This window comes from Ambystoma mexicanum, chromosome 8 (genome assembly GCF_040938575.1).
Source record: "Ambystoma mexicanum isolate Mex_15411 chromosome 8, UKY_AmexF1_1, whole genome shotgun sequence".
Taxonomy (NCBI): domain Eukaryota; kingdom Metazoa; phylum Chordata; class Amphibia; order Caudata; family Ambystomatidae; genus Ambystoma; species Ambystoma mexicanum.
In genome coordinates this window covers 420,948,789-420,975,484 of record NC_090929.1, presented here as the reverse complement: position 1 = coordinate 420,975,484, position 26,696 = coordinate 420,948,789, and the positions used below count along the sequence as shown (strand labels likewise).

At 44.9% G+C, this 26,696-nt stretch overlaps 1 protein-coding gene across 4 annotated transcripts in view; it reads right to left on the bottom strand.

Annotated features, from left to right (window-relative positions):
* Positions 1 to 26,696, bottom strand: part of MTOR (mechanistic target of rapamycin kinase) — a 2,476,747-nt gene that overhangs the window by 2,158,811 nt on the left and 291,240 nt on the right. For all 4 annotated transcript variants that reach the window (XM_069609933.1, XM_069609934.1, XM_069609936.1 and 1 more), the window contains one exon: positions 7,413 to 7,505. In XM_069609933.1, coding sequence (XP_069466034.1) covers positions 7,413 to 7,505 — 93 coding nt within the window. The remainder of the gene's footprint in view (positions 1 to 7,412; positions 7,506 to 26,696) is intronic.

The window sequence follows — 26,696 nt, the reverse complement described above, 5'->3', positions numbered from 1 at the left end:
ATATTCCAGGTGGCGAAAAGAAGGCACCCGAGAGTGCTTGCTCTTAACCAGAGCCTTCCTAAGGGGTTCTCCTGTGCCACGGGGTACCTCCGACACGAAAGGCGTCGATGGCGTCGAGCGAATCGGCGCCGGCGTCGATAGAACAGGCATCGGCGCCGAGAGGATCGGCGTCGACGTCGAGGAAATCGGCGACGACGTCAGATGCAGCGCCGCCAGCATCGGCGGCGTCGACACAGCCCTCGAAGCCGGAGCCCCGAGCGTGTCCTTCGACGACCTGAGCGTCGACGGCTTCGACGACTTCCTTGGAGCCGGAGCCTAGAGAAAGCCTGTCGACGCCCTCGACGCCTCAGACGTCGATGTCGATGTCTTCCTTGAAGGCCTCACAGGTGCACACGGTCTCGAACGCGTCGAGGACCGGGACCTGGAACGGGTACGTCGAGAACGAGTCTCCTTGTCCGAACGGGACCTCTCCCGTGACTCGTGCCGACCACTCTTGCGAGCGGTGTCTCTCGACCTCTCACGACCGACCCCACTCGGGGGCGCGGACGGCTTAGTACCCTGCGACTCAAGAATCGCCAGCATTTTCTTCCCGAAGGAAGCCCATTCCTCCGGCGTCGCACGGCTGGTGGGGTAAGCGACGTGCCGGGCAGAGTCCTCCGAAGAGGACCTGGAAGACGACCGGTGTCGGGGCTTCCGAGAATGCCTCGAAGAGGCTGAGGAGTGGCGAGACCGACTCCTAGAAGGAGACCCACGAGACTTCCGACGATGACGCGGAGAGTCACCCCTCGAATCATCCATCGAAAGCCCCGCAGACTTCGACTTCCGGGGCTTGGACACCCGACCTACCGACAACTTCTTCTTACGTTCGCGTAAGGCTTTGGACGTGAGCGACTGGCAGTCGATACAGTCATCCGTGTCGTGGGCCTCCCCGAGGCACCAGAGGCAGGCGTTGTGCGAGTCCATCACCGACATCTTGGACCCACACTCCCCGCACTTCTTGAAACCCGGACGCGGGGTCGAAGACATCTTCACACGAAGGATTTGCACAAAACGAACAGGTTCGAAGAACCGAGAAGAACAGAACTCCAAAGAGTCGAGGCGCTAACCGAGAGTCACGAAGCAACACGTTCGCGGAAAAAACGCAACTGAGGCTACGGGCGTCATGCGTCCTACTTATCACATCGGATGACGTCGGACGTCGGAGGAGGTCCTCGACGACGGCGCGTCGACGTCATCGACGCAGGACGCAGAAAAAAGTTTCCGAAGCAGCACAGCTGTGGTGATTACATGTCATAGATATGGAATACGTCGGAGGACCCAATCCCCTCGAATGTAACGTATATGAGATGAACGACCCAAACTCCATTGCATTTACATGGCCATATGATGATTTCTATACAACCACACAAGCTACCACAAGCGGCGATTATGTTAATGATGAAACACAAACCCCGCCCCAGCTTATGGTAAAAAAAGGTGGACAGCAAAGTGATGAAAGGGGAACAAAGGTAATAGCTGGTATATTCCCAATCCAATACCAGAAATTAGTAGAAGTCCAAAGTGGTCCAGGGGGAGCAGGAGGCGGAAAAGGGGGGTGGGACGGAAAAGGTACGATGAATATTATGGTCTTGGATTAGATACAGCATAAGACCAACGACACCCAAATCAGTCCAACAAATGGTACAAAGACATGAGCACAATGGCGGAGCAAGCTACCAACGAAAGCTGCTATGTGTGCTCCTTGATTCCCCATGTCTTGTGGACCCCTAATGTGTTGTTACCACAGGAGGAGCCTATTGCGGAGGCCCAATGTCTAATCCACCTTGCACTGCTAATCCACCTTGCACTGTGTAGAATTAAAAGCACCTATCAAGCACACACCATTTTATTGCAAATGCCAACAAAAAAACCTGCATCAACAAGCCTCATAAAGGAACCTTTTTTCGTAATCCAAGGGACAATGTTTTTGACAACAAATGGCAGGAAGAACAAGTAATGTGTAAGGCAGAGGCTTTGCGAGGACTGTCAGACGAGAAGCTACAATGGATTAGAAGCACATACACTTCAATGTGGTCTGAGCACATCGCCAAACTAACGTGGGTTACCGCTCTCGAGAAACCAATCAGGATACAACGTGAAATATCGTATGAACTGTGCTTCCACGGAGAAGGGAAGGGGCCCTTAGGAACAAACAAGAACTGTAGCAAAACTCATCATCCCAGGCATGAAAAAAGGAACAGCAGCTTTAATGGACACATATTGGGTATGCGGCCAACAGGCGTATTTGCACCTTCCGCAGTCATGGAGGGGCACCAGCGCTCTGACAACGCTGCACTTAGCCCTGATGGTGATACCAGAAAGCCACATCCGAGGGGGGAGGGTGCCATCAACGACATCCCAAGCACCCCCGTCAACGACCGAAGAACCCCATGCATATGACGTTTTATCCAAAGAGCAGCTACAAAGCACAGTATCCCGAAAACGGAGATCATCAAACTATATCTCTGCAGAATTCTCTGAACTTTTGGTGAAAATCCCTGACAAATTTAAGTTGCTTACTTCAGCAGAATTTTTTTTCGCGTCCCTCGTTCCAAGCATCCAAGCTTGAGCAAATGCGAAATGGCTCCAGATAGTGCACTGGGAAATCATCCAGCTAGCAAACGACACAGAAGAAGGATTCAATGTTATCAAGGTGGAATTGATAGCCCTGCGACTGATGACCATGCAGAACCGCTACGTCCTAGACCTGCTAACTGCAATGGCTTAGAATGGCCGTAAAACTACTGATACTCATCATCGTCTTTTTCTTGCTAATTTTATGTGTGTGCCAATTGGGACTCAGGTGCTGTGCAAAGTCTATTCCTAACAGTGCAATGATGATGGTGACAATGGTCAACGCAGCGGGAGTACTACAGGTAACACATGAAGCCCAGGTCCAAACAAGAGAAGATTCAGAGCCAAAATATAGAATGAGTGCTATATATAACACTGGGTACATTGTAGATCCGTTCTGGCACACCACAATTAAGGAACCCCGGGAATTAGAGTGGTATGATGAAGTATGGGTAGATCTGGAGGGGGACGGTGGTTTTATCTACATGACTTGTACCACAGATGAATATGCACGGGCAGGGGAGAGCCTTAAAGCAGTATGTCGGGCCTGGATGCCAAGAAAGGGAACACCGACTTGGGACGAAGCAGTAGCTGAGGAAGCCGAACGGAAATGTTTGGGAGAGTTGCAGTATTCGTTACGAAAGGGCGGAATGTAAGGGAGGAAGGGTCTCCCAGGCCTATCTTCATTCCTAACAACGCACATGATATGCTTATTCCGCGGTTGGCAGCGCACCTCTTGCCAAGGTGTACGGTTACCATTGAATGATCCATAACTGTGCATGGCATATGAGCCGCGAAACTCCATGTTATCTACCAACTCCATTTTTCTAGTAAGCTGCATGTATTTGTATTTGTATTTGTATTTATTTATTTATTTATATAGCGCACCAGGCCCAGGGGCAACCGGGCGCATAACTTGGATACAACAAGATAAATGCATAACATGGCAGTATAACAATGTTTTTACAGTAGAATTACAAGATTTTGCGATCAGGAGAGTAGCAGTAAGAAGCTAAGCAGAATGCAAAAACAAAGGTAGGTCAGAGTACAAATAGGGCAGTGAGCAGTGTTAGATGTCTTGGGAGGACAGCCAGGCTTTGGTAAGGTGTTTGAATTTCAGGAAGGAAGGTTCTGCTCTCAGCTCATTAGGGAGTGAGTTCCAAAGTTTGGCTGCCAAGATAGGGAAGCTGGCTCCACCTGATCTTTGGAGATTGAATCGTGGGATGACAAGGCAGTTGGCTTGGGCCGATCTGCGTAGTCTAGTAGAACTATGGAGGGCAAATCTGTTCGTCAAGTAACAGGGTGCTTGGTTCTGAAGGCATTTATGGGTGAGAGCCAAAGACTTCAATGAAATGCGGTCTGGGATAGAGAGCCAGTGAAGGTTACGCCTAGTGTCAGATATGTGCTGGCGCCTGGGAATGTTGAGGGCCGCTCTAATCGCATTGTTTTGGACAATTTGTAACTTATTTAAGTTACAGCGATTGGTACCAAGGTAAAGGTCATTACAGTAGTCGACCTTGGACAGTACGAGGGTCCTGGCCAAGGTCACACGGTTAGCTGTAGAAAGGAACGGGCGACATGCAGTAATAAGCTTACAGGTATAAGCTGCTGCTGATGAGACTGAGTTAGTTTGTCTAGTCAATGATAAGGTCGAGTCAATGGAAATCCCTAAGGTTTTCGTGTCCTTAGCAATAAGGATGGTATTCCCATCAATGGTGAAGGACTTAAAAGCAGGGTCAAGTTTAGTGAGTTTTTGTGGTGAGCCAAGAATGAGGAGCTCTGTCTTTTCATCATTTAGACACAGTCCGTGTTGAGCCATCCAAGCTTGGATAACCTGGTAGATGGCGTTGATGGCAAGGGAATCAGTAATGTAGTCACCTGTGATAGGGATTAGTATCTGGGTGTCGTCCGCGTAATTGGTATACGTGACACCCAGATGGTCCAGAATATCAAAAAGGGGTTTGGTGAACACGTTATATAACGTAGGCGAGACACAGGACCCTTGAGGCACGCCACAGGAGCCCGGAGCAGGTGGGGCGGCTGCTAGTGGAGAGAACACACGCATTGTTCTATTATTGAGGAAGGAACTGATCCAAGTAGAGGCTTTGTCTGAGAAGTGAACAGCTGATTTGAGGAGGTGACAAAGAATTTTATGATTAACAAGATCAAAAGCAGCCGAGAGGTCCAGGAGAAGTAATAGCGCATGTTTGCCTTTGTCTTTGAGATCTTCGATCTGCGTTTTTAAATCGATAAGGGCAGTTTCAGTGCCGTGGCGTGGCCGAAACCCCGATTGCCTGAGTCCCAGAAGTTTGTTTGATTCAAGGTATTCTCGAATTTGTAGGTACGCCGCACGGTCAAGGATTTTTAGTAGAAATGGGACAGTGGTGATTGGCCTATAGTTTGTAGGTATGCTGGGGTCCAAAGTAGGTTTTTTCAGGAGCGGGATGACCCACGCATCCTTCAGGTTGTCCGGAACAATCCCAGAGCTAAAGGAGGAGTTGATGAACGTAGTGATGAAGGGTGCTAGGTCGTGCGCTGCTTCCTTAATAATAGGCGCAGGACAAAGGTCACCATGGCAGTTGGAAGGTTTAAGGCTAGCGATGATCTTTTCCACTTCAGGAATGGAGAGTGGAGAGAAGCTAAAAGGAGTCAGAGAGTCAGGGATGGAGTAGTTTATGGTAGGTATAAGGATCGGTAGAGGGTTAGATTGGAGGCTAGTTTGTTTGTTATTAATTTTAATTTGGAGAGTGGCAATTTTGCCTAGGAGAGCCTCTTGGATTTTGGAGCACCAGGTGCTATCTTTGGTGCAGGTGTCAGGTGTAGTAACGGGAGTTTCAAGTTCTTTTAGGATTTTAAACAGTTCTTTGGTTTTGGATTTGGCTTGTTCGATGTGTTTATTGTATGCGTCTTTTTTTGCCGGGAGTATGGCTTCCTTGTAGTTAAGGGTGGCCAGGAGTAGACATGATTTGTTGGCTGGAGAGTGGTTACTTTTCCAGTGAGATTCCGCAATTCGTTTTTCTTTGCGTAAAGTTCTAAGCTGGGGTGTGAACCAGGAGTTAAACGCTGAATACAGGCCTGCACCTCTCCCCTTCATTCTCCGTGCACAGCCAGCATGCCAGCCCCCCACCTCCTCCCATCTGCCGTCTCCGCGGCTGTCCTGTTCTCGCAGAAGCTTGGCCGTGAAGTGTAACGAGCTAAACACTGTATCTCTTTTCTTCCTTTTACATCATTGCCCTGTGTGTGACCCGGCTGAAGCCTGGCCCTGGAAAAAAACATCCATCTCCACAAATCTGCCTGTGCACTAGCAGCCCCCTTCTAAAGAAATATAGACCATAAGCCCCATAACCCCACACCTCTTTGATGTAACAGTTGCATGCCCCTCGCCCGTGTGCCACCCTGATTCACCCAATAGCACTTATGCCAGGTGGCCATATATTCTTCTTTAGCTAACAAAGAGTAAAACACCCGCAGTAGATCCAAGATACTTGATTAATATGCTTTTTTAAGTACTGTGTTAGACAAGGCACCTGGACCCATGTACTCATACTTTTATTGTTCAGGTCAAACGTCTAATGATATATATAGTGTATTGAGACTTATGAATAATGCAAAGATATGAGTGGCCGAAAGGGCAAATGGTAAATAGAATGAATCGCAACAACGTGGACATGGCCTGATCCCGCCCCCCCTCCGAGATGAGCCCAGCTGACCCGCGTGCTCCACGTAGTTGCAATCTGAAGCCGATCAATCCTGCAGCATCATCCCTATATGTAACATACTCATCAATCCCCTTTGTCCAATGAACATACTAATTGTACGCCCTATAGCACATGTCATAGATGACGTGTTTTTTTAATATAATGTGTATTTCTCGTTTAGGCAGAGCACTCTCGAAGTAGCAGAGTCCTCTGAGTGCCCCATTTTAACTTTATATAAAGTCTTATCTTTTACCTCACTTACACTTGGTCCTGGTCTCATTCCCTGCTGGGGTTTGTCCATTAGTGTCTCTCATTTGGTTATTTCATTGTAATTGTGAGGAATGCCAACTTTCAAAATCAACAGCTACAGTTTGTCTGTTCTGTGCCTAAATAACTTCTTAATCTTCTCTATCACTAGGGTGAGCAGGATATCACTGACAACGTTAGTGCCTCCAGACATTATAAATGATGTAAGTGAAGAAGAAATTGATATGTTAAAGCAATAAAGGTGTTGGTGACACGGTTGAGCCAGGGCTCTCACACTCGCATGAAAAGCCTTTAAAAATGTTTGTGATACAATTACTTTTGGATTATTGCACATAGACAAAAACAAAGCAATTGGGGTCACCAGACAAAAATCATCTAAGAAACCAATTCCGAACTCTAGATTGACAGCAAAAATGCTTGCATTATAAATCTTAACCAGATCAACTGACTGAGCTTCCAAAAAAAGAAAAACAGAAAAAGTCCCCCCAGTAAGCTGGTTTATATGAGTTTGCTTAGCTATTATACATTTGGAGTAGATCTAATGCCAAGATAATCGTAGTATTTTGGAAACACCATCCAAAGTAAAGCCAAACGACTTAATTGATGGCTGAAAACTTGAAGGTGTACAAAAAAGATTAGGCCAAAGTGAAATAGGAAGATATTGGTGGGCAGGTACAGGCATCTGGCTAGCATATTCAGGCAGCAGTAAATGATGGTGTTTTTACACATGGAGACAATAACGAGCGTTTCACTGATAAACTGTTTTTCTATCTACATTTTCACATGCAATCTAGTATTGAGCATACAGCACCAAAATATGTTTACAATGCTTACTTGTCGTTTGGCGAGAAGTGAGGAGTCCTGCAGCATGTCCATGATAATCGGGAACAGCTCATCCATCCACTTCCTCATTTCAAGCCCACTAACCTAAAAGGAAAGGAAAGGGAATTGAGTGAAACGCTTGATACAGAACACAGAATTTGTATCATCACCTGAAACCTAGAACGTCGCCTCAGCCATCATCTCCTGCGAGCATTTCACTGCATGCAACAAAGAGCTCTCCTAACAAATGAAAACATCTGTAAATAGCATGGAGCCAATGCCAGCAAACACCATCAGGTTACAGAAAGCATTCCACACCAACTACTACCCGAAGGTGACACAAAGACATGCCCATTTAACAAACACCTAGACAACAGAGCAGTTGTCCCAAATGCTGCAAATAATACTAAACTCCTACATCATCAATAGCCTGGCTCCTTTACACAGATGACCTTGTGCTCCTTTCCAAAACACCAAAAGGTCTACAAAATGTACTCACTGCCTTAGGAGTCTATGCCAACTTGAATTACTTGTAAATCAATGTACAGAAAAGCTAAATCTTATACTTTAAACCCAAAAGATCAGTGAAGAACAACCGTCTAAAATGGTTTCTGTACTGAATAACTATTGAAATCATTGACGAGTATAAATACTTGGGAGTCAATATCAACAACCATCACCTAGATCAGCCATACTTGGACAGTCAACAGTCAAAAATAACAAGCAAGGATCATAAATGCACAATATGGAAAGTTCTCATATACTCCTTTGATAACATTCTACATCCAGAAAATGGCTCCAGTCATACTGTATGGTTCAGAAACCAAACCATTTACTGATGAATTTGATTGGACTAAAGTAGAGGGCCTTTATATTAATAGTTACTCACCGTAGTGACTAACATACTCTTAGTCCATAATCCCCTTTCCTCCATACTGTATGGGCGTCCCTCGCGGTACGGGAGACGGAACCTTTTTCACCAGAAAAATCTTCTTCCCCTTTAAATTTAGAGGCATGCAGAAGCGCGGCCCTGGGAGCATGTGCTCGCCTGACTCCACCCACCGGTGCCACTCCTCAGTCCACATTGATGCGTCGACAATATTTAGAATTGCCTAATGACACCAGAATAATTAGGGGGGAGGATGGTGGGACGTATGGAGGAAAGGGGACTATGGACTAAGAGTACATTAGTCACTACGGTGAGTAACTATTAATTACTCTTACGTCCAATCCCCTTTCCTCCATACTGTATGGGCGATTACAAATGAATGTAGCCCCATGGTGGTGAGGAGGCCCTCCTTAAGAAAACAGGTTTCTTAGAACCGCCTCCCCGAAAGCCGCGTCTGACCTAGAGGCGGTGTCCAAACAGTAGTGCTTACAGAAAGCCAATATGGTGGCCCAGGTAGCCGCACGGCTGATGACCCGCGACAGCACATGGCGTTGGAATGCGATGGCCGTGGCCTTGGCTCTGACCGCATGGGCATGCAAGTTAGCTGCCACCGGCTTGTGCTGCCCCTCATAAGCCTCCTTGATGGCCGCGACCATCCACCTTGCTATGGAGGTCTTAGAAGCCTGATAACCGGGCCTTGACCCACCAACAGTGGCAAACAGGGCGTCCGACAAGCGGAAGTCCTAGGTCCGGTCCAGGTAGTAGCTCAGAGCGCGTCTGACTTCCAGACAGTGCCCTCTGAGGCTCATCCTTGGGGTCGGCGAAGAACGTGGGTAAGACTATCTTCTCATTGAGATGGCAGGAGGTCGTCACCTTGGGTAGGAACGCAGTGTGCGTTCCCATGACCGCCTTGTCCTTGTGGAAAGTGGTGTAGGGCACTGATGCCACCAGAGCTGGAATCTCGCTGACTCTGCAAGCGGAGGTGATGCCCCGAGTAGAGCTGTCTTTATGGTGACCAGCCTAATGTCCGCAGACGCCATTGGCTCGAATGTTTTGTGTACCAAGTTGCCCAACACAACATTGAGGTCCCACGCAGGGTGTGCTTTCTTTATAGGCGGGTAGAGTCTGCAGAGCCCCGCAAGATGTCGCTTGACCACCGTGTTGGAAGAGGAGAAGAGGCCCTCCTCTGAATTCCTGTAAGCCCCTATGGCTGCCAGATAGGTGCGGCATGTGCCCACCTGTACCCCGGAGTGGGCGAGGTGTGCTGAGAAGGAGAGCACGTCGTCCAAGGTGCACCTAAGAGGGTCGATCCCCTTAGAGAAGGCCCAATGACAGAATCTAGACCATTTACTCCTATATTGGCTCCTAGTAGCCTTGCTTCTAGTGCCCTGGATGATCTCTAGGTTAGCTTGAGAGAGGTTCAAGTGTTTCAACTTGACCTGCTCAGGAACCATGCAGCAAGGGCTAGTTTGTGAGGAGTGGGGTGTAGTACCCTGCCCCCCTGCTGGGCCAGGAGAGGAGCTGGGCACAGTGGGAGGTGAATGGGTGGCCTGTACGATAGGCTGAGAAGCCCGGAGAACCACGGTCTCGCCGGCCACCATAGAGCTATCAAAATTATGCTGAGGTGACGAGATTCCTTTATCTTGCAGATCACCCTGTGGACCAGGGGTGTGGGCGGAAAGGCGTATGCCGTCATGTCATTTCACCGTATTGGGAACGCGTCGCCCAGGGAGCCGAAGCCCTGCCCCTGCCAGGAGGCAAACTGCTGGCATTTCCTGTTGTCCCGGGAGGCAAACAGATCCACTTGGGGAGGCCCCCACCTGAGGAAGATCTCCTTCAGTACCAGGTCGTTCAATTGCCACTCGTAATTGTCTGCCCCCAGTCTGCTGTGCCTGTCCGCCTCCAGGTGGGACTCCCCCAGACGGTGGACTGCAGTGAGGTAGATGTTGTTCTCCAATGCCCACCCCCACATGCTGACGGCTAAATTGCACAGTGGAGGGGATCTGGTACCCCCCTGCTTGTTGACATAGTACATGCTGGTGGAGTTGTCTGTCTGGATAAGAACTGCCTTGCCCTGTGTGAGAGGGAAAAAGGCCTTGAGAACCAGCCATATGGCCTTCAATCCAACCAATTGATGTGGGAATCCTGCTCCTGCTGAGTCCAGACACCATGGAGGCTGTGGCTGTCCAGAGTGGCTCCCCAGCCCCTTAGAGAGGAATCTGTAGTAACAGTGACCTGAGGAGCCGGCTACAGGAAAGCTTTGCCCTGCCGCAGGTTGATGTCCGCGGACCACCACATGAGATCCGGGAGGAGAAAGGGAGGGATGTCGACTGGCTCCGCTTGGGAGACCTTCTCCTGATTCCATGAGGCTGCGAAGTGCAGCTGTAATCTCCTCATCTTGAGCCTTTTGTGGGGTACGGCCAACAGGAGTGCCGCAATTAAACCCAACAGATGTTGGTACCACCAGGCCGAGGTCACTACCCTCGAGAGGAAGTGAGAGGTGGTTTTCTTGATGGCCGCTATCTTGTCCTCCGAGGGAAAGACTTTCTCGAGGCTCGTGTCCTAGATGAGGCCCGGGAAGGTCAGGGTCTGTGTGGGTTGCAGCTGAGACTTCTTGAGATTGATAGTGAACCTCAGGTCGGAGATGTAGCCCGGACGAGCCAGTCGTCCAGGTATGGGTAGACATGGTGGCCCTGGACCCAGAGGAGGGCAGCCACTGCATTCATCAACTTGGTAAACACCCTGGGGGCTGCGTTGAGGCCAAAGAGTAGCACCTTTTATTGGAAATGGCAGCCCATGATCCTGAACCACAGTAAGGAACGATGCAGCTGCCAAATCGGCACCTGTAGGTACGCGTCCTTCAGATCCAGGGAGCACATCCAGTCTCCCCTGTCCAGTGTTTCCGCAATAGTTGCTGGCATAACCGTCTTGAATTTATGCAGAGGAAGGGAGAGGTTGAGGGTGGAAAAGTCCAACACAACTCTCAGGCCAGCCTGATTCTTGTTCTATATGGCAAAAATCCTGGAATAAAAGCCCAAGTCTTGCTGGGCGGCTGTGACTTTTTCCACAGCCTGGCTCTCGGCGAGCGACCGGAACTCCGCCAACAGAGTTGCTGTGTTTCAATCTGTGGGAGAGGAGGGGAGGAGGGAGAAGAGGAAGGTACTTTTAGGCGGAACCCTGTGGAGACTACGGAGAGGATCCATGCGTTCGAAAAATTCTGGCGCCAAAAATACACGTAAATGTGCTGCAAAGGTTAAACACAGATGCCTTTAAAGTGATATGGAGCAAAGCAGACTCCACAGAAAAAGGTAAAACACAGAACAGAGTTCCAAAAGTCAGGGCAGATAAGAATGAATGAGGGGAAAAAGGCTCCCCTCATTCAGGATAGAAAGAAAAAGTCCAGCAAAAAGTGCTTGGTGTCTCACTAGGACAGGGGATAAAGCATAAAACTGAAGAATATCCCTAACAGCCCCTTCCCATAAGACCAGGGAGGTGAGGTTGCTACCCGATAGTCCTGCTGGGAGTGGTACTTAGCGGGTGAAGTGGATGGGGGGTGAGGGAGCCCCTTTGGGGTGCGGGACGACACCTTGGGAGATATGCAGTATTATTCTCCTACACCCCAACCTCCCTCACCCTGTTACCCTGCACAATGCATATCCCAAACACTTCCATGTAAGTCTGCAGAGTAGACAATGTAACTTCCTCAAGAAATACTGGGACGAGGAAGAGACATGGATCCACATGACAAGTGCTGCAGAAGCAAGGTGCGTGGACTAGATTAACGGCTAATGCTGTTCGTCTAAAAAAAAGAGAAGGCTGCCAAAAGGGAGAGGCCCTCACGGGAGGAAGCAGGAGATTAGAATGCTGACAGCTGTAGACGAGATCAGATGCCGAGAGCACTGAGACTGGGCTGCTTACCTGCTGGTAACAGTGTCCCTAGAAGCTCAGTCGCAGACAGACATCCGCGAAAGGAAGAAGCCGGAGCTCCCATCCAGTCAGGAGGCCTGAAACGCGCGGGGAAGCTGGGATGCGCAGCTCACAGGCCGGGAGTCAGCACAGAGCCACCGAAAGCTATGGAAAGAGCAAACGGAAGCTGTGGATACTGAAGCACCCGCGAACGACTAAGAAGCACCAGCAAGCTCTCCAGAGTGGCGAGGAGACCCGAACAGTTGGCAGGAAAGCTAGAAGGCAGAATCACAAAATTGAGTCTGGGACCTGCACTCATATATCGAATCACGGCCTCCACACCAATCTTCACAGTAACAGTACCTGGTAGGAGAACACACCAGGTTGGCTGTGATCAAAGAAGTAGTAGTAGTGGAAGCAAGAAGACCATACCACATGAAAAGAGCCAAAGCAATCTTCATGTCCACAGTACCTGGCAGGAGAGTACACCAGGTTGGCTGTGACCAAAGAAGAAGTAGTCGTAGCAGAAGATCACAATTAAAGCCAAAGAGAGTGTGGGACTTGCACCCACATTAAGAAACAGCCAAAGCAGTCTTCAAATACACACCACCTGGTAGGACAATATACCTGGTTGGCTGTGACCAGCAAAGCAGTAGTAATCCAGCAAGAAAACTTAATTGGAAAATATTGAGAAGGCAAAATCTAAGACTCACTCACATATGAAGAGAGAGTAAAGCACTCTTCACACCTGGTAGGATAGTGTATTAGGTGGGCTGTGAAATCAAGGAGAAGGAAAGAGGAAAAGACACTAATTGAACATTGGGAGGGCACAACAACATGGGAGTAAGCTTGTCCTTCCTTTTTGGAGTTTATTTGTTGCACCATTTTGGAACTTTGTTTTTGTGAGTGGAACAGAATTTTGAGACCAAAGGAAATCCTGTTTTCACTTTAGTTTAAGTTTTAAGTGTGAGGGCTGGAAATAGGAATTTTTGAGACAACAGTGGATTTGTTTATTTTCACTATCCTGGCAAACCCCTTAAAATATTATTTCGAGGCAGGGGAAACACCTCCTCGGTCCAGAAAGGTATTTCTCCAACCCTTATTTGTTTAAGAAAAGTCTCTGCCAACAATCATGTGTCAAATTCCTCCTTCCACGCCTCACATATGGCGTCAGGTGTGGGATGCTACCCAGTTGATACAAACCAGGGAACCCACATGAGTAGTAAGGTGGATCACGTGATCTATAGTCCCATGAGTGATTGTCAGGACTGGCTAGTTTAATAACAGGAAGAGTAACAAGATTAACATTGTGCCTTTAGAGCTGGCTGGGTTAGTTGTGCTTTCAGAACTGGCTGGGTTAGTAACAGGAAGAGTTTGTTCATAGAATTAACATTGTGCTTGCCCAAGTCAAGATGGAGCGAAAGAAACTTAATCTGATTGGTTAAAGAAACAATGATATGTTTGGTTGCCTGATTGGTGGAGAGGACAATGGGTTTGATTCTTGGGAGATGAGCAAGATTCTAAACTGCCTTTCATCCAGAGAAATTCAGTGGCTGGTTGTATATTAGTTAAGCTCCTTAAGTAAGGCCTTTCCAGAGCTCAGAAAATCTACCAAAGAAGTAAGAATATCGTTTGCTGATCCAATTTGAACAAGAAGTCATCAGGTGGGATCGTTCTTTTAAAGATTTTGAGATTGTCACAGTGAACTTTCATTTTCTTTTATAAGAAAACTTAAAGAGTAAACAAGTTTCAAGTTCATTTGAGAAAAGAGACATTTACAGTTAAAGTTATGTTAAGGAAAATCAAGCTTGAAGATTGTGCGTAGGATTTAAAAGTTGATTAACTGCGTGTAATGTTCTTCAAGACTGTTTAATGAGTGCGCGAGCTCGCAAGTTGTCGTTTGCGTGTTCTTTTTAAAGCGCATGTACATTTTTTACGTGAAAGACGTTTCCTGAGAAAGCGCGTGTGGTGTGCGATAGAGCGCGTGCCAAAAAGAATTGCGCGTGTGAATTTTAGCGCGTGTACATTTTTCACGTGAAAGACGTTTCCTGAGAAAGCGCGTGTGGTTTTGCGATAGAGCGCGTGCCCAAAAGAATTGCGCAAGTTAACTTTAGCGCGTGTACATTTTTTTACGCGAAATACGTCTCAAGAGAAAGCGCGTGTTGGGTTGCGATAGAGCGCAAGTCCATTTTTATCAGCGCGTGTTATTTTATCGCGTTTACGTATTTTGTTACGCGCGCGGGTTTTGTAAAATAATCGCGTGTGTATTTTACACGCGAAGACAATTCTTCACGTCTTCTGATTTCACGTGTTTATCGCACACGCTTGTTAAGGAAGAAACTATACGTTCTTTGTGTAAATGTGTAAATAAGGAAAACAATTCACACGCAGAAAGAAAGCAGTATTCCAGGAAGTTAAAGGATATAATTTAAAGTAATCTATGCAAATAGAACTCAATGTTTTCAGAGAAAGACTGCAATTTATGTAAGCATTGAAACTACATAAGGTCAAAAGAACTTTGAAGTAAGAAGAATATCTAATTCTGAAAAGATGTTGCAAAGGCCATCACTTTAGGATTCTAAAGAGACTAGATTGGCTTGAACTATTTGCACAACACAAGATATATTTACAAGATATTCCACAAAGATTACTAACCTCTAAGTCTTTACTGAGGTTTAAGAGGTAAAGAGTTTAGAGTTTATTTAGCATAAGTTTAGAAAAGAAGTTTTCTTATTATATAAGTAACCAGGTGTATTTGTTTACCAGATACCAGAGCCTACCAGACGGTTGAAGGGCAGCAGTGTCTCCGTTGTTATTTTCTCCAAATTCCCCTTTCCCTTTCTTGGGGTTTTCAGCTCAGCTTATATTTAAGGGTTGAGAGGTGAACTCCTGGTGAGGGTCTGTGGGGCCAGCATCAGCTCCTGTGGAATTCAGTCAAGCCGGACCCTGACAGGATGAAAGGCCCACGATAATATTTTCCACCTGAGCTGATATGGATCCCACAGAGGCGCTAGCTAGTTCCATAAGGGACATGTTGGAGTTAAGGGAGGAAATGAGGGCTGTGCGAAAAGAAAATCAGGAATTACAAGTCAAGTTTGAAGAGTTAAACTCCAAGGTTACCCGCAAGGGTGAAGAAATTTCTTTGGAGTCAAGAGATTCAGAGGATACTAGTAGAGAATTACCAGTGTTAATTAGAGAGGATTTGGGTGAAGGAACGAGTTCTCAAGCAAGACGCAGGGGAAGTTTGAATATACCTGTAGGTCCAGTCCCCTTAGCACCTCCAGAGCGTTTTAAGGGAGAGGCCAAGAAATGCCAGATTTTCCTTACACAGTGTGAACTTCATTTCCTTTGTCGACCTGAAGCTTTTAACACAGATGTTTCTAAAATAGCTTTTATGCTGTCTTACCTCACTGGTGAGGCGGCAACTTGGTCAGTATTATTGGTTGGTCAAGAGAATCCTATACTAAAGAACTTGTTAGCTTTCAAGTTAGAATTTAAAAAGATGTTTGACAGACGCCAATTATCTCAAGAAGTAGATGGAGAACTATTAGAGTTAAAACAGGGAACCAAAGATTTAGTGTCTTACATCACACAGTTCAGATCTTTAGTATTAGAGAGCAATTGGCCAGAAGAGAAGCAATCCTCTTTATTTTATAGAGGTTTGAAGGAGGAATTGAAAGATGCCTTATCTACAATTGTTAATAGACCCACTTCATGTGAGGATTTAATTAATCTGGTCATACAAATTGACTATAGATTAGGGGAACGCAAGGCTGAGCGTAGAAGAGGAGGAGTTGAGCAACCCAGAGTTTTCCCTAGAGTTGATAGAGGAAGATTAGAATTTGTAAATAAAGAATTGAGAACTGGGAACGCAGAGAGAGTAAATAAAGTGAGAGGTCCTTTAACTAAGGAGGAGAAGGATAGGCGAAGACAGAATAATCTATGTTTATATTGTGGGAAATCAGGACATTTTGTTGGAAATTGCCCTTGGTGTCCAAAACCTTCTGCATCCACTAACAGCTCCAGAAATCAGCAAGTGGCAAATACCATCCAAGCAGCAGTACCACATATTACATTGAATGTATCCTTGTATATTAAAGAGGAATTAAAGGGAAGTGGTCCAGTAGTAATAGATTCAGGAGCCACTGGTAACTTCATGGATTGGAATATGGTTAAAGATATGAATGTGCCTTACGTTGTAAAAAATATACCAGAGTATGTGAGAGCGGGGGATGGGTCTCAACTGACATCAGGTTTAATTACACATGAAACAATCCCATTGGAAATGGAAATTGGAGGACACTGGGAGGAAATTGTGTTTGAATTAATTGACACTCCACACTTGAAAATAATTTTGGGAATGCCTTGGTTGACGTATCATAACCCTCAGATTGATTGGGGAAGAAGAGTGGTGAAATTGGATTCTGCTTTTTGTGTTACAAATTGTTGTAAAGAAGTAGTTCAGGAAAATGTTTCTACTGGTAATTGTTCAGAAGTAGTGGAAGGTTTGGTGAATTTGGGAACTATAGTACATTCCATGATTTCAATGATGTGTTTAGTGAAAAGAAAGCTAATGAATTACCTCCTCATAGAGAGTATGACTGTAAAATTGATTTAGAACCAGGGGCCCACATTCCTTGCAGTCGCATCTATGCCTTAACAGAAAAAGAGAATCAACATTTGAAGGATTACATCCAAGAAAATTTGAATAAGGGGTTCATCAGGCACTCTCAATCGCCAGCAGCTTCTCCACTATTTTTTGTTCCCAAAAAGGAAGGCACTTTACGAACATGCATAGATTATAGAGCATTAAACAAGATAACAATTAAAAACAGATATCCGCTGCCTTTAATATCAGTAATGTTAGACCAGATTCAAGGAGCCTCAGTATTTAGCAAACTAGATCTTCGTGGTGCATATCATTTGGTGCGAGTACGTCAAGGTGATGAATGGAAAACGGCATTTAGAACAAAATTTGGTCTTTTCGAATATCAAGTAATGCCATTCGGATTGTGTAACGCTCCCGCAGCCTTTCAATTTTTTATAAATGAGGTATTAAGAGATTTTATTGACATCTTTGTAGTAGTATACATAGATGACATTCTCATTTATTCTAAGGATCTAATGCAACATGAAGAACATGTAAAGAAAGTGTTACAACGACTAAGGGAGAATAAACTATTTGCTAAGTTAGAAAAGAGCCAATTTCATACCAGAGAAGTGGAATTTTTAGGTTTTATGATTTCTCCCAAAGGTTTGGAAATGGATATGAAGAAAATTAAGGCAGTTGAACAGTGGCCAACTCCAACTTGTGTTGAAGATATCCAAAGCTTCCTGGGCTTTGCAAACTTTTACAGGAGATTCATTAAAAATTTCTCTCAAACTGTTGCTCCTATCACCAAATTATTGAAGAAAGGAATGAAATTTGAGTGGAAAGATGAAGCGGATCAAGCTTTCAAAACATTGAAGAACTGTTTTACATCTGGACCGATCTTATTACACCCAGATCCTTCACAACCATTTTTTGTGGAGGCAGATGCTTCTAATGTTGCAATTGGAGCAGTGCTTTCTCAAAGGCATCCTGAAACTGGACAGTTGCATCCTGTGGCCTATCTATCTAAGAAATTGCTTCCAGCAGAAGTGAACTACACAATTACAGACAGAGAACTCCTGGCAATCAAGAAAGCATTTCAGGAATGGAGACATTATCTGTTGGGAGCAAGATTCACAGTAACCGTTTTAACCGATCATCGAAATCTTCTGTTTTTGAAATCTGCTCGAACACTATCACCTCGACAACTTAGGTGGTCACTTTTCTTTTCAGAATACGATTTTGTGATAACATTCAAGCCTGGGCGGTTAAACGGTAAAGCGGATGCTTTATCACGACAAGGATCTTCGGGAGAAGTTGAAAATCAATTATTACCAGAACCAGTGATTGCAGAAGAAAAATGTATTCTAAGTGCTACAAAGGAAGAGAATCAGCTTCTTAAAAAGATTCTAAAGGAATTACCAGAAGATGAAATTCAATCTTGGTTAGCGGAGGATTCTGGAAGACATTTAATTGAAGGATTTCCATTTATTTATTTTATTTTATTTATTTGTTTATATAGCGCTAAAGCCTGCAGGCATCAGAGCGCTAACAAATAGACAAAGACAACAAGTAGTGATGACGGGACTAGACGGCAGAGGTCTGAATTAACTTAAAGTGGTGCTAGGTGTTTCTGGGTTCTACTTAAAAAGAAAAGTTTTCAGTTTTTTCCTGAAGGTGAGATAGTTGGGTTCGAGTTTAAGTAGGGTGGGTAGGTCGTTCCATTTCCCGATGGCTATAGTCGGGAAAGCCTTACCAAGGCCCTGTTGTTTTTTTGTGGTAATAGTTTGTAGTTTGCCTGTGTTTGATGATCTGAGGCTCCGGGATGGTTTATACCATTTGAAATGTTTCTTGAGGTAAGCCGGGGCTGTGCCGTAGAGACAACGATGTACCATGGTGAGAGACTTGAAAGAGATTCTCTCCTCCATAGCCAGCCAGTGGAGGGCTTTCCTTTCTCCAGAGATGTGTTCTCTCCATGTTGTTCCGGTGATCGTTCTAATGGCGTTGTTTTGAATGATTTGGCATCTTTTCAGGCACTTGCTATTAGCTCCTAAGAGTAGGGAGTTTCCGTAGTCTAATCTAGATAGTATAGTGGCCCTAGCAATGATGGTGCTATTCTTTTGGTCTAGTAGTGGCCTGATCTTTTTAAGGAGAATTTGATGGTACTGGCAATTTTTTTTGAGGTAGCTTGTGTGTGCTTCAGCTCCAAGAGAGGCTTGAAGATACACGCCTAGTGTCTTTACTTTTGCTGATACTGGGATCTGGATGTTTTTGATGGTGAATGAGTTAAAGGCAGGGCTCAATTTCTTTCTGGCTTGTGTGGATCCGAAGATCATGAGCTCGGTCTTAGAGCCGTTTAGACACATCCAGTTTTCTTTCATCCAGTGTTCGATGGTGTTGTAGAGAATGATAAGTCTGTCATTGTCTATTTGGTGGTTTCCACTGAGTTCGAATACCAGTTGGGTATCGTCGGCGAAGTTGGTGAAGAATATGCCCATCTGGGATAACATGGTGCAGAGGCATCGCATATATAGGTTAAAAAGTAATGGGGAGAAACTGGCTCCCTGAGGGACTCCGCAGTCGACTGGTTTAGCGCTAGATGCTTTGTCTCCCCAGACAATCTTAGATTGTCTGTTTTTTAGGAAAGAGGCGATCCATTCAATGGCTCCCGTTGAGCAATTGCCTGATTTGTCAAGGGCCTCGCGGAGTTTGGCATGATCTAGCAGGTCAAATGCCGCCGAAAGGTCCAATAGTATCAGCAGCCCCGCCCTGCCTCTGTCCAGGATGGAAAGCATTTCAGTTTGGAGATCCAATAGTGCTGACTCAGTGCTGTGGCTAGATCTAAACCCAGATTGTTGTGGATGAAGTAGGTTGTTTTCATCAATGTAGTTTTGAAGTTGGTCAGTGGCTATTTTATCCATAATTTTCAGCAGAAAATTACAATTTGTGATGGGCCTGAGGTTGGCAGGGTCCTGTTGGTTAAGGTCTGTTTTTTTTGGTAAGGGAGTGACCGTAACTGTTTTGATGGTGTTTGGGACAGTATGGTCTCTGAATGAGGCATTTACCATTCTAGTGAGAAAGGGACTAAAGATATCGGGATTTTCAAGAATGAACTTAGGGGGAAGAACGTTTTCTGAACACGAGGTACACCTCATGGTGGATAGCGTTTTCTTCATTGTGTCGACTGTGATGGATCGAAAATGAAATTTAGGAACTTCTATCTCGATGTTATGTTCTATGGGGGGAGTCTTGACTGGAATATTTGTGGTCAGGCAGTTGATGATGGTTTCTCTGGCTTTGGTTATTTTATTTTGGAAGGCGGTTTGGACGTTCTCACAATCTGTTTCCGTTGGTTGGAACGGTGGTGTGAGTGTTGTGGGCTTGTCAATGGATTTAATAATTTGGAAGAGTTTTCCAGTGGAATTTGCTGCGGTGCTTCTGCTGTCGTTATAGTGGTTTTTCTTCAAATCCACTAGTTTTGATTTATATAGTTGGTCTGCTATCTTCCAGTTGTTTCTGTTAGTTTCGGAGGGATCTTTTAGCCATTTCCTTTCGAGAATTCTTTTGTCCTTTTTAAGCTTAGTGGCTTCTGCGGTGAACCATTTTTGGTGATTTGGGTTCGGCCTAACTTTTTTGTCTTTCAGGGGGGCGTGGGTGTCTAACAGTTTAAGCATGCCTTGGTTATAGATTTGAATTATATGTTTACTATGGTCATTGTCCTTGGTGGAGCTCATGATTTTCTGCATTTCCTCAGAGAGCATACTACTCGTGATCTTTTTCAAGTTTCTGGTCATGACTGGTTTAGGTAGGTTAGCTGGTTTTCCCTTATTGAATTTCAATGGTAGAGAGATTTCAATTTTAAAATGGTCTGACCATATACAGGGGTAAGTACCGAGCATAGTTGCTTTAGGATTGTTAGTGACAATCCAATCAAGTTGATTCCCTGTGTTTGCGGTAGGCTCATTATTGATGATAGAGAAATTGCTGTTTTCTAGGTCCTCTTGTAGAGTGATGGCTAACTGGTCCTGTAAGTTCCCCCTCCATCTGTTTATATCACCTAGCATAATAGTCTCTGTGTTGGTTGATTTAGTGCTATTTAATAGGGTCATGATTTCATCGTTGAAGTCAGATACTAAAGATGGGGGTCTATAGATAGTGATTAGGTTGATGCAGTTATTAGGGGTGGGTGTGAGTTTGACGTGGATAACCTCACAACCTGAACACTGAATAGGAGAGGCAAAGAGTTTGAGTGAGTTTTTTGCGATGATCGCCACACCTCCACCCTTTCCTGTATCTCTATTTTTTTGTGTAGATGTTATAGTTTGCAGGAACTGCTATGTCTATCGTGGGTCCAACAGGCTCTTGTAGCCAGGTTTCTGTAAGGCAAAGGATGTCTAAATTTTCATCCGTAATGTAGTCATGAATTTCTTGTGCATGTTTAGGCAAGGACCTGGTATTGAGTAATGCAATTTTGAGATGGACTTTGTCGTCTTCTGATTTTGGGTCGGGTTTGGTGTTAATGGCGGCTTTAGGTGGAGTACTACTTGTCAATGTGGCATTAGTGGATGTTGTCTCATATCTATGTCTGAGGTAATTTTGTACAATTCCTAGTTGCTGTAACCTTTCGTTTCGGGACAGTAGCTCGGTTAGGTTTAAATAGCCCATACCTTATTTAATTTGCTGTATCACTCTTGTTCTGGAGTTTCAGCGTTTCGGGCCGTGAGCCGTCGGACGCCGTGAACCGGCGTAGACCGGCTTCGTTGCAGAATCGCCGGCGCTGAAGCGCCTGACGTTTCTATAAGTGTGCGCGAGAGCGCTCTGGGACTTATAGTCCTGTCTGCTTCCCGTCTGTCTAATCAAGTGAAAGAGTCAAGGGAAATAGTTGCTTCAGTCTTTAGGAGGCTGAGCTTCTATTTAGCAATGTGAAAACAAGCAGTACACAAGCAGTAAGTCACGTACGATCAGCGTGACGGGATGATGTTACAATACTTTACTTTGCTTAAATTGTTCTTCAGGATGGTGCTCTGAGCACTGCCTCCTCTGTGCCTCCTGGAAATGTGAGTCCTGAGTGAGGGCGAGGTTGCGGTTGTTTATGAAGCGTCCGCCGGGACCGGCGTAGACCGGCTTCGTTGCAGAAGCGCCGGCGCTGAAGCGCCTGACGTTTCTATAAGTGTGCGCCAGAGCGCTCTGGGACTTGTAGTCCTGTCTGCTTCCCGTCTGTCTAATCAAGTGAAAGAGTCAAGGGAAATAGTTGCTTCAGTCTTTAGGAGGCTGAGCTTCTATTTAGCAATGTGAAAACAAGCAGTACACAAGCAGTAAGTCACGTACGATCAGCGTGACGGGATGATGTTACAATACTTTACTTTGCTTAAATTGTTCTTCAGGATGGTGCTCTGAGCACTGCCTCCTCTGTGCCTCCTGGGAATGTGAGTCCTGAGTGAGGGCGAGGTTGCGGTTGTTTATGAAGCGTCCGCCGGGACCGGCGTAGACCGGCTTCGTTGCAGAAGCGCCGGCGCTGAAGCGCCTGACGTTTCTATAAGTGTGCGCGAGAGCGCTCTGGGACTTGTAGTCCTGTCTGCTTCCCGTCTGTCTAATCAAGTGAAAGAGTCAAGGGAAATAGTTGCTTCAGTCTTTAGGAGGCTGAGCTTCTATTTAGCAATGTGAAAACAAGCAGTACACAAGCAGTAAGTCACGTACGATCAGCGTGACGGGATGATGTTACAATACTTTACTTTGCTTAAATTGTTCTTCAGGATGGTGCTCTGAGCACTGCCTCCTCTGTGTCCACTCTAAAATTTACCTTCCAAGCAAGGAACTGCAAAAGGAAATTATGCAAGAATGTCATGAATCCAAGTTGGTAGGTCACCCTGGAATTCGTAAGACTATTGAACTGGTTGAGAGAAAGTTTTGGTGGAAAGAAATGAAAAAAGATATTGAAGACTATGTGAAAACATGTGAAGTCTGTGCTCGAGTAAAGTCAGGAGGAGGAAAACCATCTGGGTTATTAAATCCATTACCAGTACCCCCTAGTCCTTGGTTTACAATCTCTATGGATTATATTGTAGATCTTCCCAAAGATCAAGGTTACACTACAGTATTAGTAGTTGTGGATTTACTAACGAAAGCTGGGCATTTCATTCCCATGAAAGGAGAGGCTTCTGCAAGGAATCTGGCAAAAAGTTTTTTGCAAGAAGTAGTACGATTACATGGTCTACCAACACAAATTGTATCAGATCGAGGGTCTCAGTTCATTTCTAAGTTTTGGCGAGCTTTCTGTACAGAGTTGGGAATTGAGGTAAAGCTTTCTTCAGGTTATCACCCACAGACCAACGGCCAAACAGAGCGAGTAAATCAAGAATTGGAAAAATATATTAGAGCTTTTTGGCAAGAAAGAGGAAGTTGGGTAGATCTTCTTTGGCTAGCAGAGTTTAGTTATAACAATTGTGTCAAGGATTCTACTAAGTATTCTCCATTTTTTAGCAACTATGGTTTCCATCCACGATTTTTGAAAGAAGTGTTGCCATCTGAGTATTCCAATCCAGAGGTTGAGCAGCGATTGACTTGTATTAGAGATGGTTTAGTGAAAGCTAAAGAAACCTTAGAAAAAAGTAAGCTAAGATTTAAGACATTTGCTGATAAGAAACGTCGGAAAGCACCACATTATCAGGTGGGTCAAAAAGTTTGGCTGTCCACAAAAAACCTACGTTTAAAGGGAAGAACTAAATTTAGTCCGAGATTTATTGGTCCATTTGAAATAGAAAGAATAATAAATCCTGTAGCAATCAAACTGAAATTACCCGCAAGTATCAAAAGTCACCCTACATTTCATGTCAGCTAAGTGAAACCTTGTGTGTCAGGAACTAGATTAGGAAAACCACCACCAGCAGTTTACACAGAGGAAAATGACGAAGAGTTTGAAGTTAAGAAAATCTTAGATTCCAGGATTGTTAGAGGTACCTTACAATATCTTATTGACTGGAAGGGATACGGTCCTGAGGAAAGATCTTGGGAGGATCAAGTAGATGTACATGCCCCTCAATTGATAAAACAGTTTCACAAGAGGTTCCCTGCTAAACCAGGCCCTGGGACAGGGCTTTGAAGAGGGGGGTACTGTCAGGACTGGCTAGTTTAATAACAGGAAGAGTAACAAGATTAACATTGTGCCTTTAGAGCTGGCTTGGTTAGTTGTGCTTTCAGAACTGGCTGGGTTAGTAACAGGAAGAGTTTGTTCATAGAATTAACATTGTGCTTGCCCAAGTCAAGATGGAGCGAAAGAAACTTAATCTGATTGGTTAAAGAAACAATGATATGTTTGGTTGCCTGATTGGTGGACAGGACAATGGGTTTGATTCTTGGGAGATGAGCAAGAATCTAAACTGCCTTTCATCCAGAGAAATTCAGTGGCTGGTTGTATATTAGTTAAGCTCCTTAAGTAAGGCCTTTCCAGAGCTCAGAAAATCTACCAAAGAAGTAAGAATATCGTTTGCTGATCCAATTTGAACAAGAAGTCATCAGGTGGGATCGTTCTTTTAAAGATTTTGAGATTGTCACAGTGAACTTTCATTTTCTTTTATAAGAAAACTTAAAGAGTAAACAAGTTTCAAGTTCATTTGAGAAAAGAGACATTTACAGTTAAAGTTATGTTAAGGAAAATCAAGCTTGAAGATTGTGCGTAGGATTTAAAAGTTGATTAACTGCGTGTAATGTTCTTCAAGACTGTTTAATTTGTGCGCAAGCTCGCAAGTTGTCGTTTGCGTGTTCTTTTTAAAGCGCGTGTACATTTTTTACGTGAAAGACGTTTCCTGAGAAAGCGCGTGTGGTGTGCGATAGAGCGCGTGCCAAAAAGAATTGCGCGTGTGAATTTTAGCGCGTGTACATTTTTCACGTGAAAGACGTTTCCTGAGAAAGCGCGTGTGGTTTTGCGATAGAGCGCGTGCCCAAAAGAATTGCGCAAGTTAACTTTAGCGCGTGTACATTTTTTTACGCGAAATACGTCTCAAGAGAAAGCGCGTGTTGGGTTGCGATAGAGCGCGAGTCCATTTTTATCAGCGCGTGTTATTTTATCGCGTTTACGTATTTTTTTACGCGCGCGGGTTTTGTAAAATAATCGCGTGTGTATTTTACACGCGAAGACAATTCTTCACGTCTTCTGATTTCACGTGTTTATCGCACACGCTTGTTAAGGAAGAAACTATACGTTCTTTGTGTAAATGTGTAAATAAGAAAAACAATTCACACGCAGAAAAAAAGCAGTATTCCAGGAAGTTAAAGGATATAATTTAAAGTAATCTATGCAAACAGAACTCAATGTTTTCAGAGAAAGACTGCAATTTATGTAAGCATTGAAAACTACATAAGGTCAAAAGAACTTTGAAGTAAGAAGAATATCTAATTCTGAAAAGATGTTGCAAAGGCCATCACTTTAGGATTCTAAAGAGACTAGATTGGCTTGAACTATTTGCACAACACAAGATATATTTACAAGATATTCCACAAAGATTACTAACCTCTAAGTCTTTACTGAGGTTTAAGAGGTAAAGAGTTTAGAGTTTATTTAGCATAAGTTTAGAAAAGAAGTTTTCTTATTATATAAGTAACCAGGTGTATTTGTTTACCACAGATACCAGAGCCTACCAGACGGTTGAAGGGCAGCAGTGTCTCCGTTGTTATTTTCTCCAAATTCCCCTTTCCCTTTCTTGGGGTTTTCAGCTCAGCTTATATTTAAGGGTTGAGAGGTGAACTCCTGGTGAGGGTCTGTGGGGCCAGCATCAGCTCCTGTGGAATTCAGTCAAGCCGGACCCTGACAGTGATACACCCGGAAAAGAATTGACCAACATCTTTTCCACCAGTAGGTCATATACCCTAAAAACCGAGACCGATCAACCCCACTTCATTGAGTCAAGACCACAAGGTCAAAGTCGGCTTAGAACCCCACAACCATCTAAACCCTAGGATGGGAGTCAACTTAGATCTATTAACCTCCCAGGCCATTCTTCTGGTGAGAACAACCATAAAGGTGAACAGTTACAATCTCTTTTGCCCTCATGAATGGTCCCGGCCAGAGATAAACTGATCATCTCTATAGATCTGCGGGTAAACCTCCACACTAACTTAGTCATCTGTATTATGCTACTTGGGGGAACTGGCCAGAACCGAGAAAGCAAATTACTACCCCTCCTATCCTGCAGTGAAGAAATGAAGTTTTTCCTCTTAATCTTCTTACCAAACCCAGTTAAGGTTGGAAGGGGCGAGTTGATGGGTTACTTGATATGTGAAAATGCATGGGAGCTTTGGTCCAGTCCGACTATAGGGAGAAAGAGGAGGGTCACACAGAGAAGCAACCTGGGGAGAGTAGGACCCAAGAATAAAATGTCTATCACTGGAAAGAGGAGACTGAGACGGACTTTAACTTGGACCAGGGTCAGGCAGGGGGCAAGTTCTTGTGGGGAAAAAACAACCTTCCCAGTTCCTCAACATCTTGCGAAAATTCGGTTCCCTTGGAATAGAAAACCGTGAGTTTGGAACCTTAACACCCTCCTACAAGGGTGACCCCATCATGGTATTTGGAGGAGATGAGAATACCTCCCTAATAACACCATTATCCATTGTTGGGGAACCCGTGTTTAGTACAGGAGAGGGACAGAGACACGAAAGCCAGACCTACCCTCTTACCCACTGCGTCCACACAAACACAGTTCCCCATACAACAGGGAAAAGATCCAGATATGTCCTTCCCGGCAGATAGAAAAGAGATCCTCAAAATCCCCCCTTCTACGACTTTATCGTAACATGTCTTCCAAATAGGACAGGACGAGAAGGGAAAAACCATCTGTCCTATCAACACCCCATTATAATTCTGGGGAATTAGAGACACCCACTGTTAGGGGAGTTTTCCTAAAGTCCTACTGGC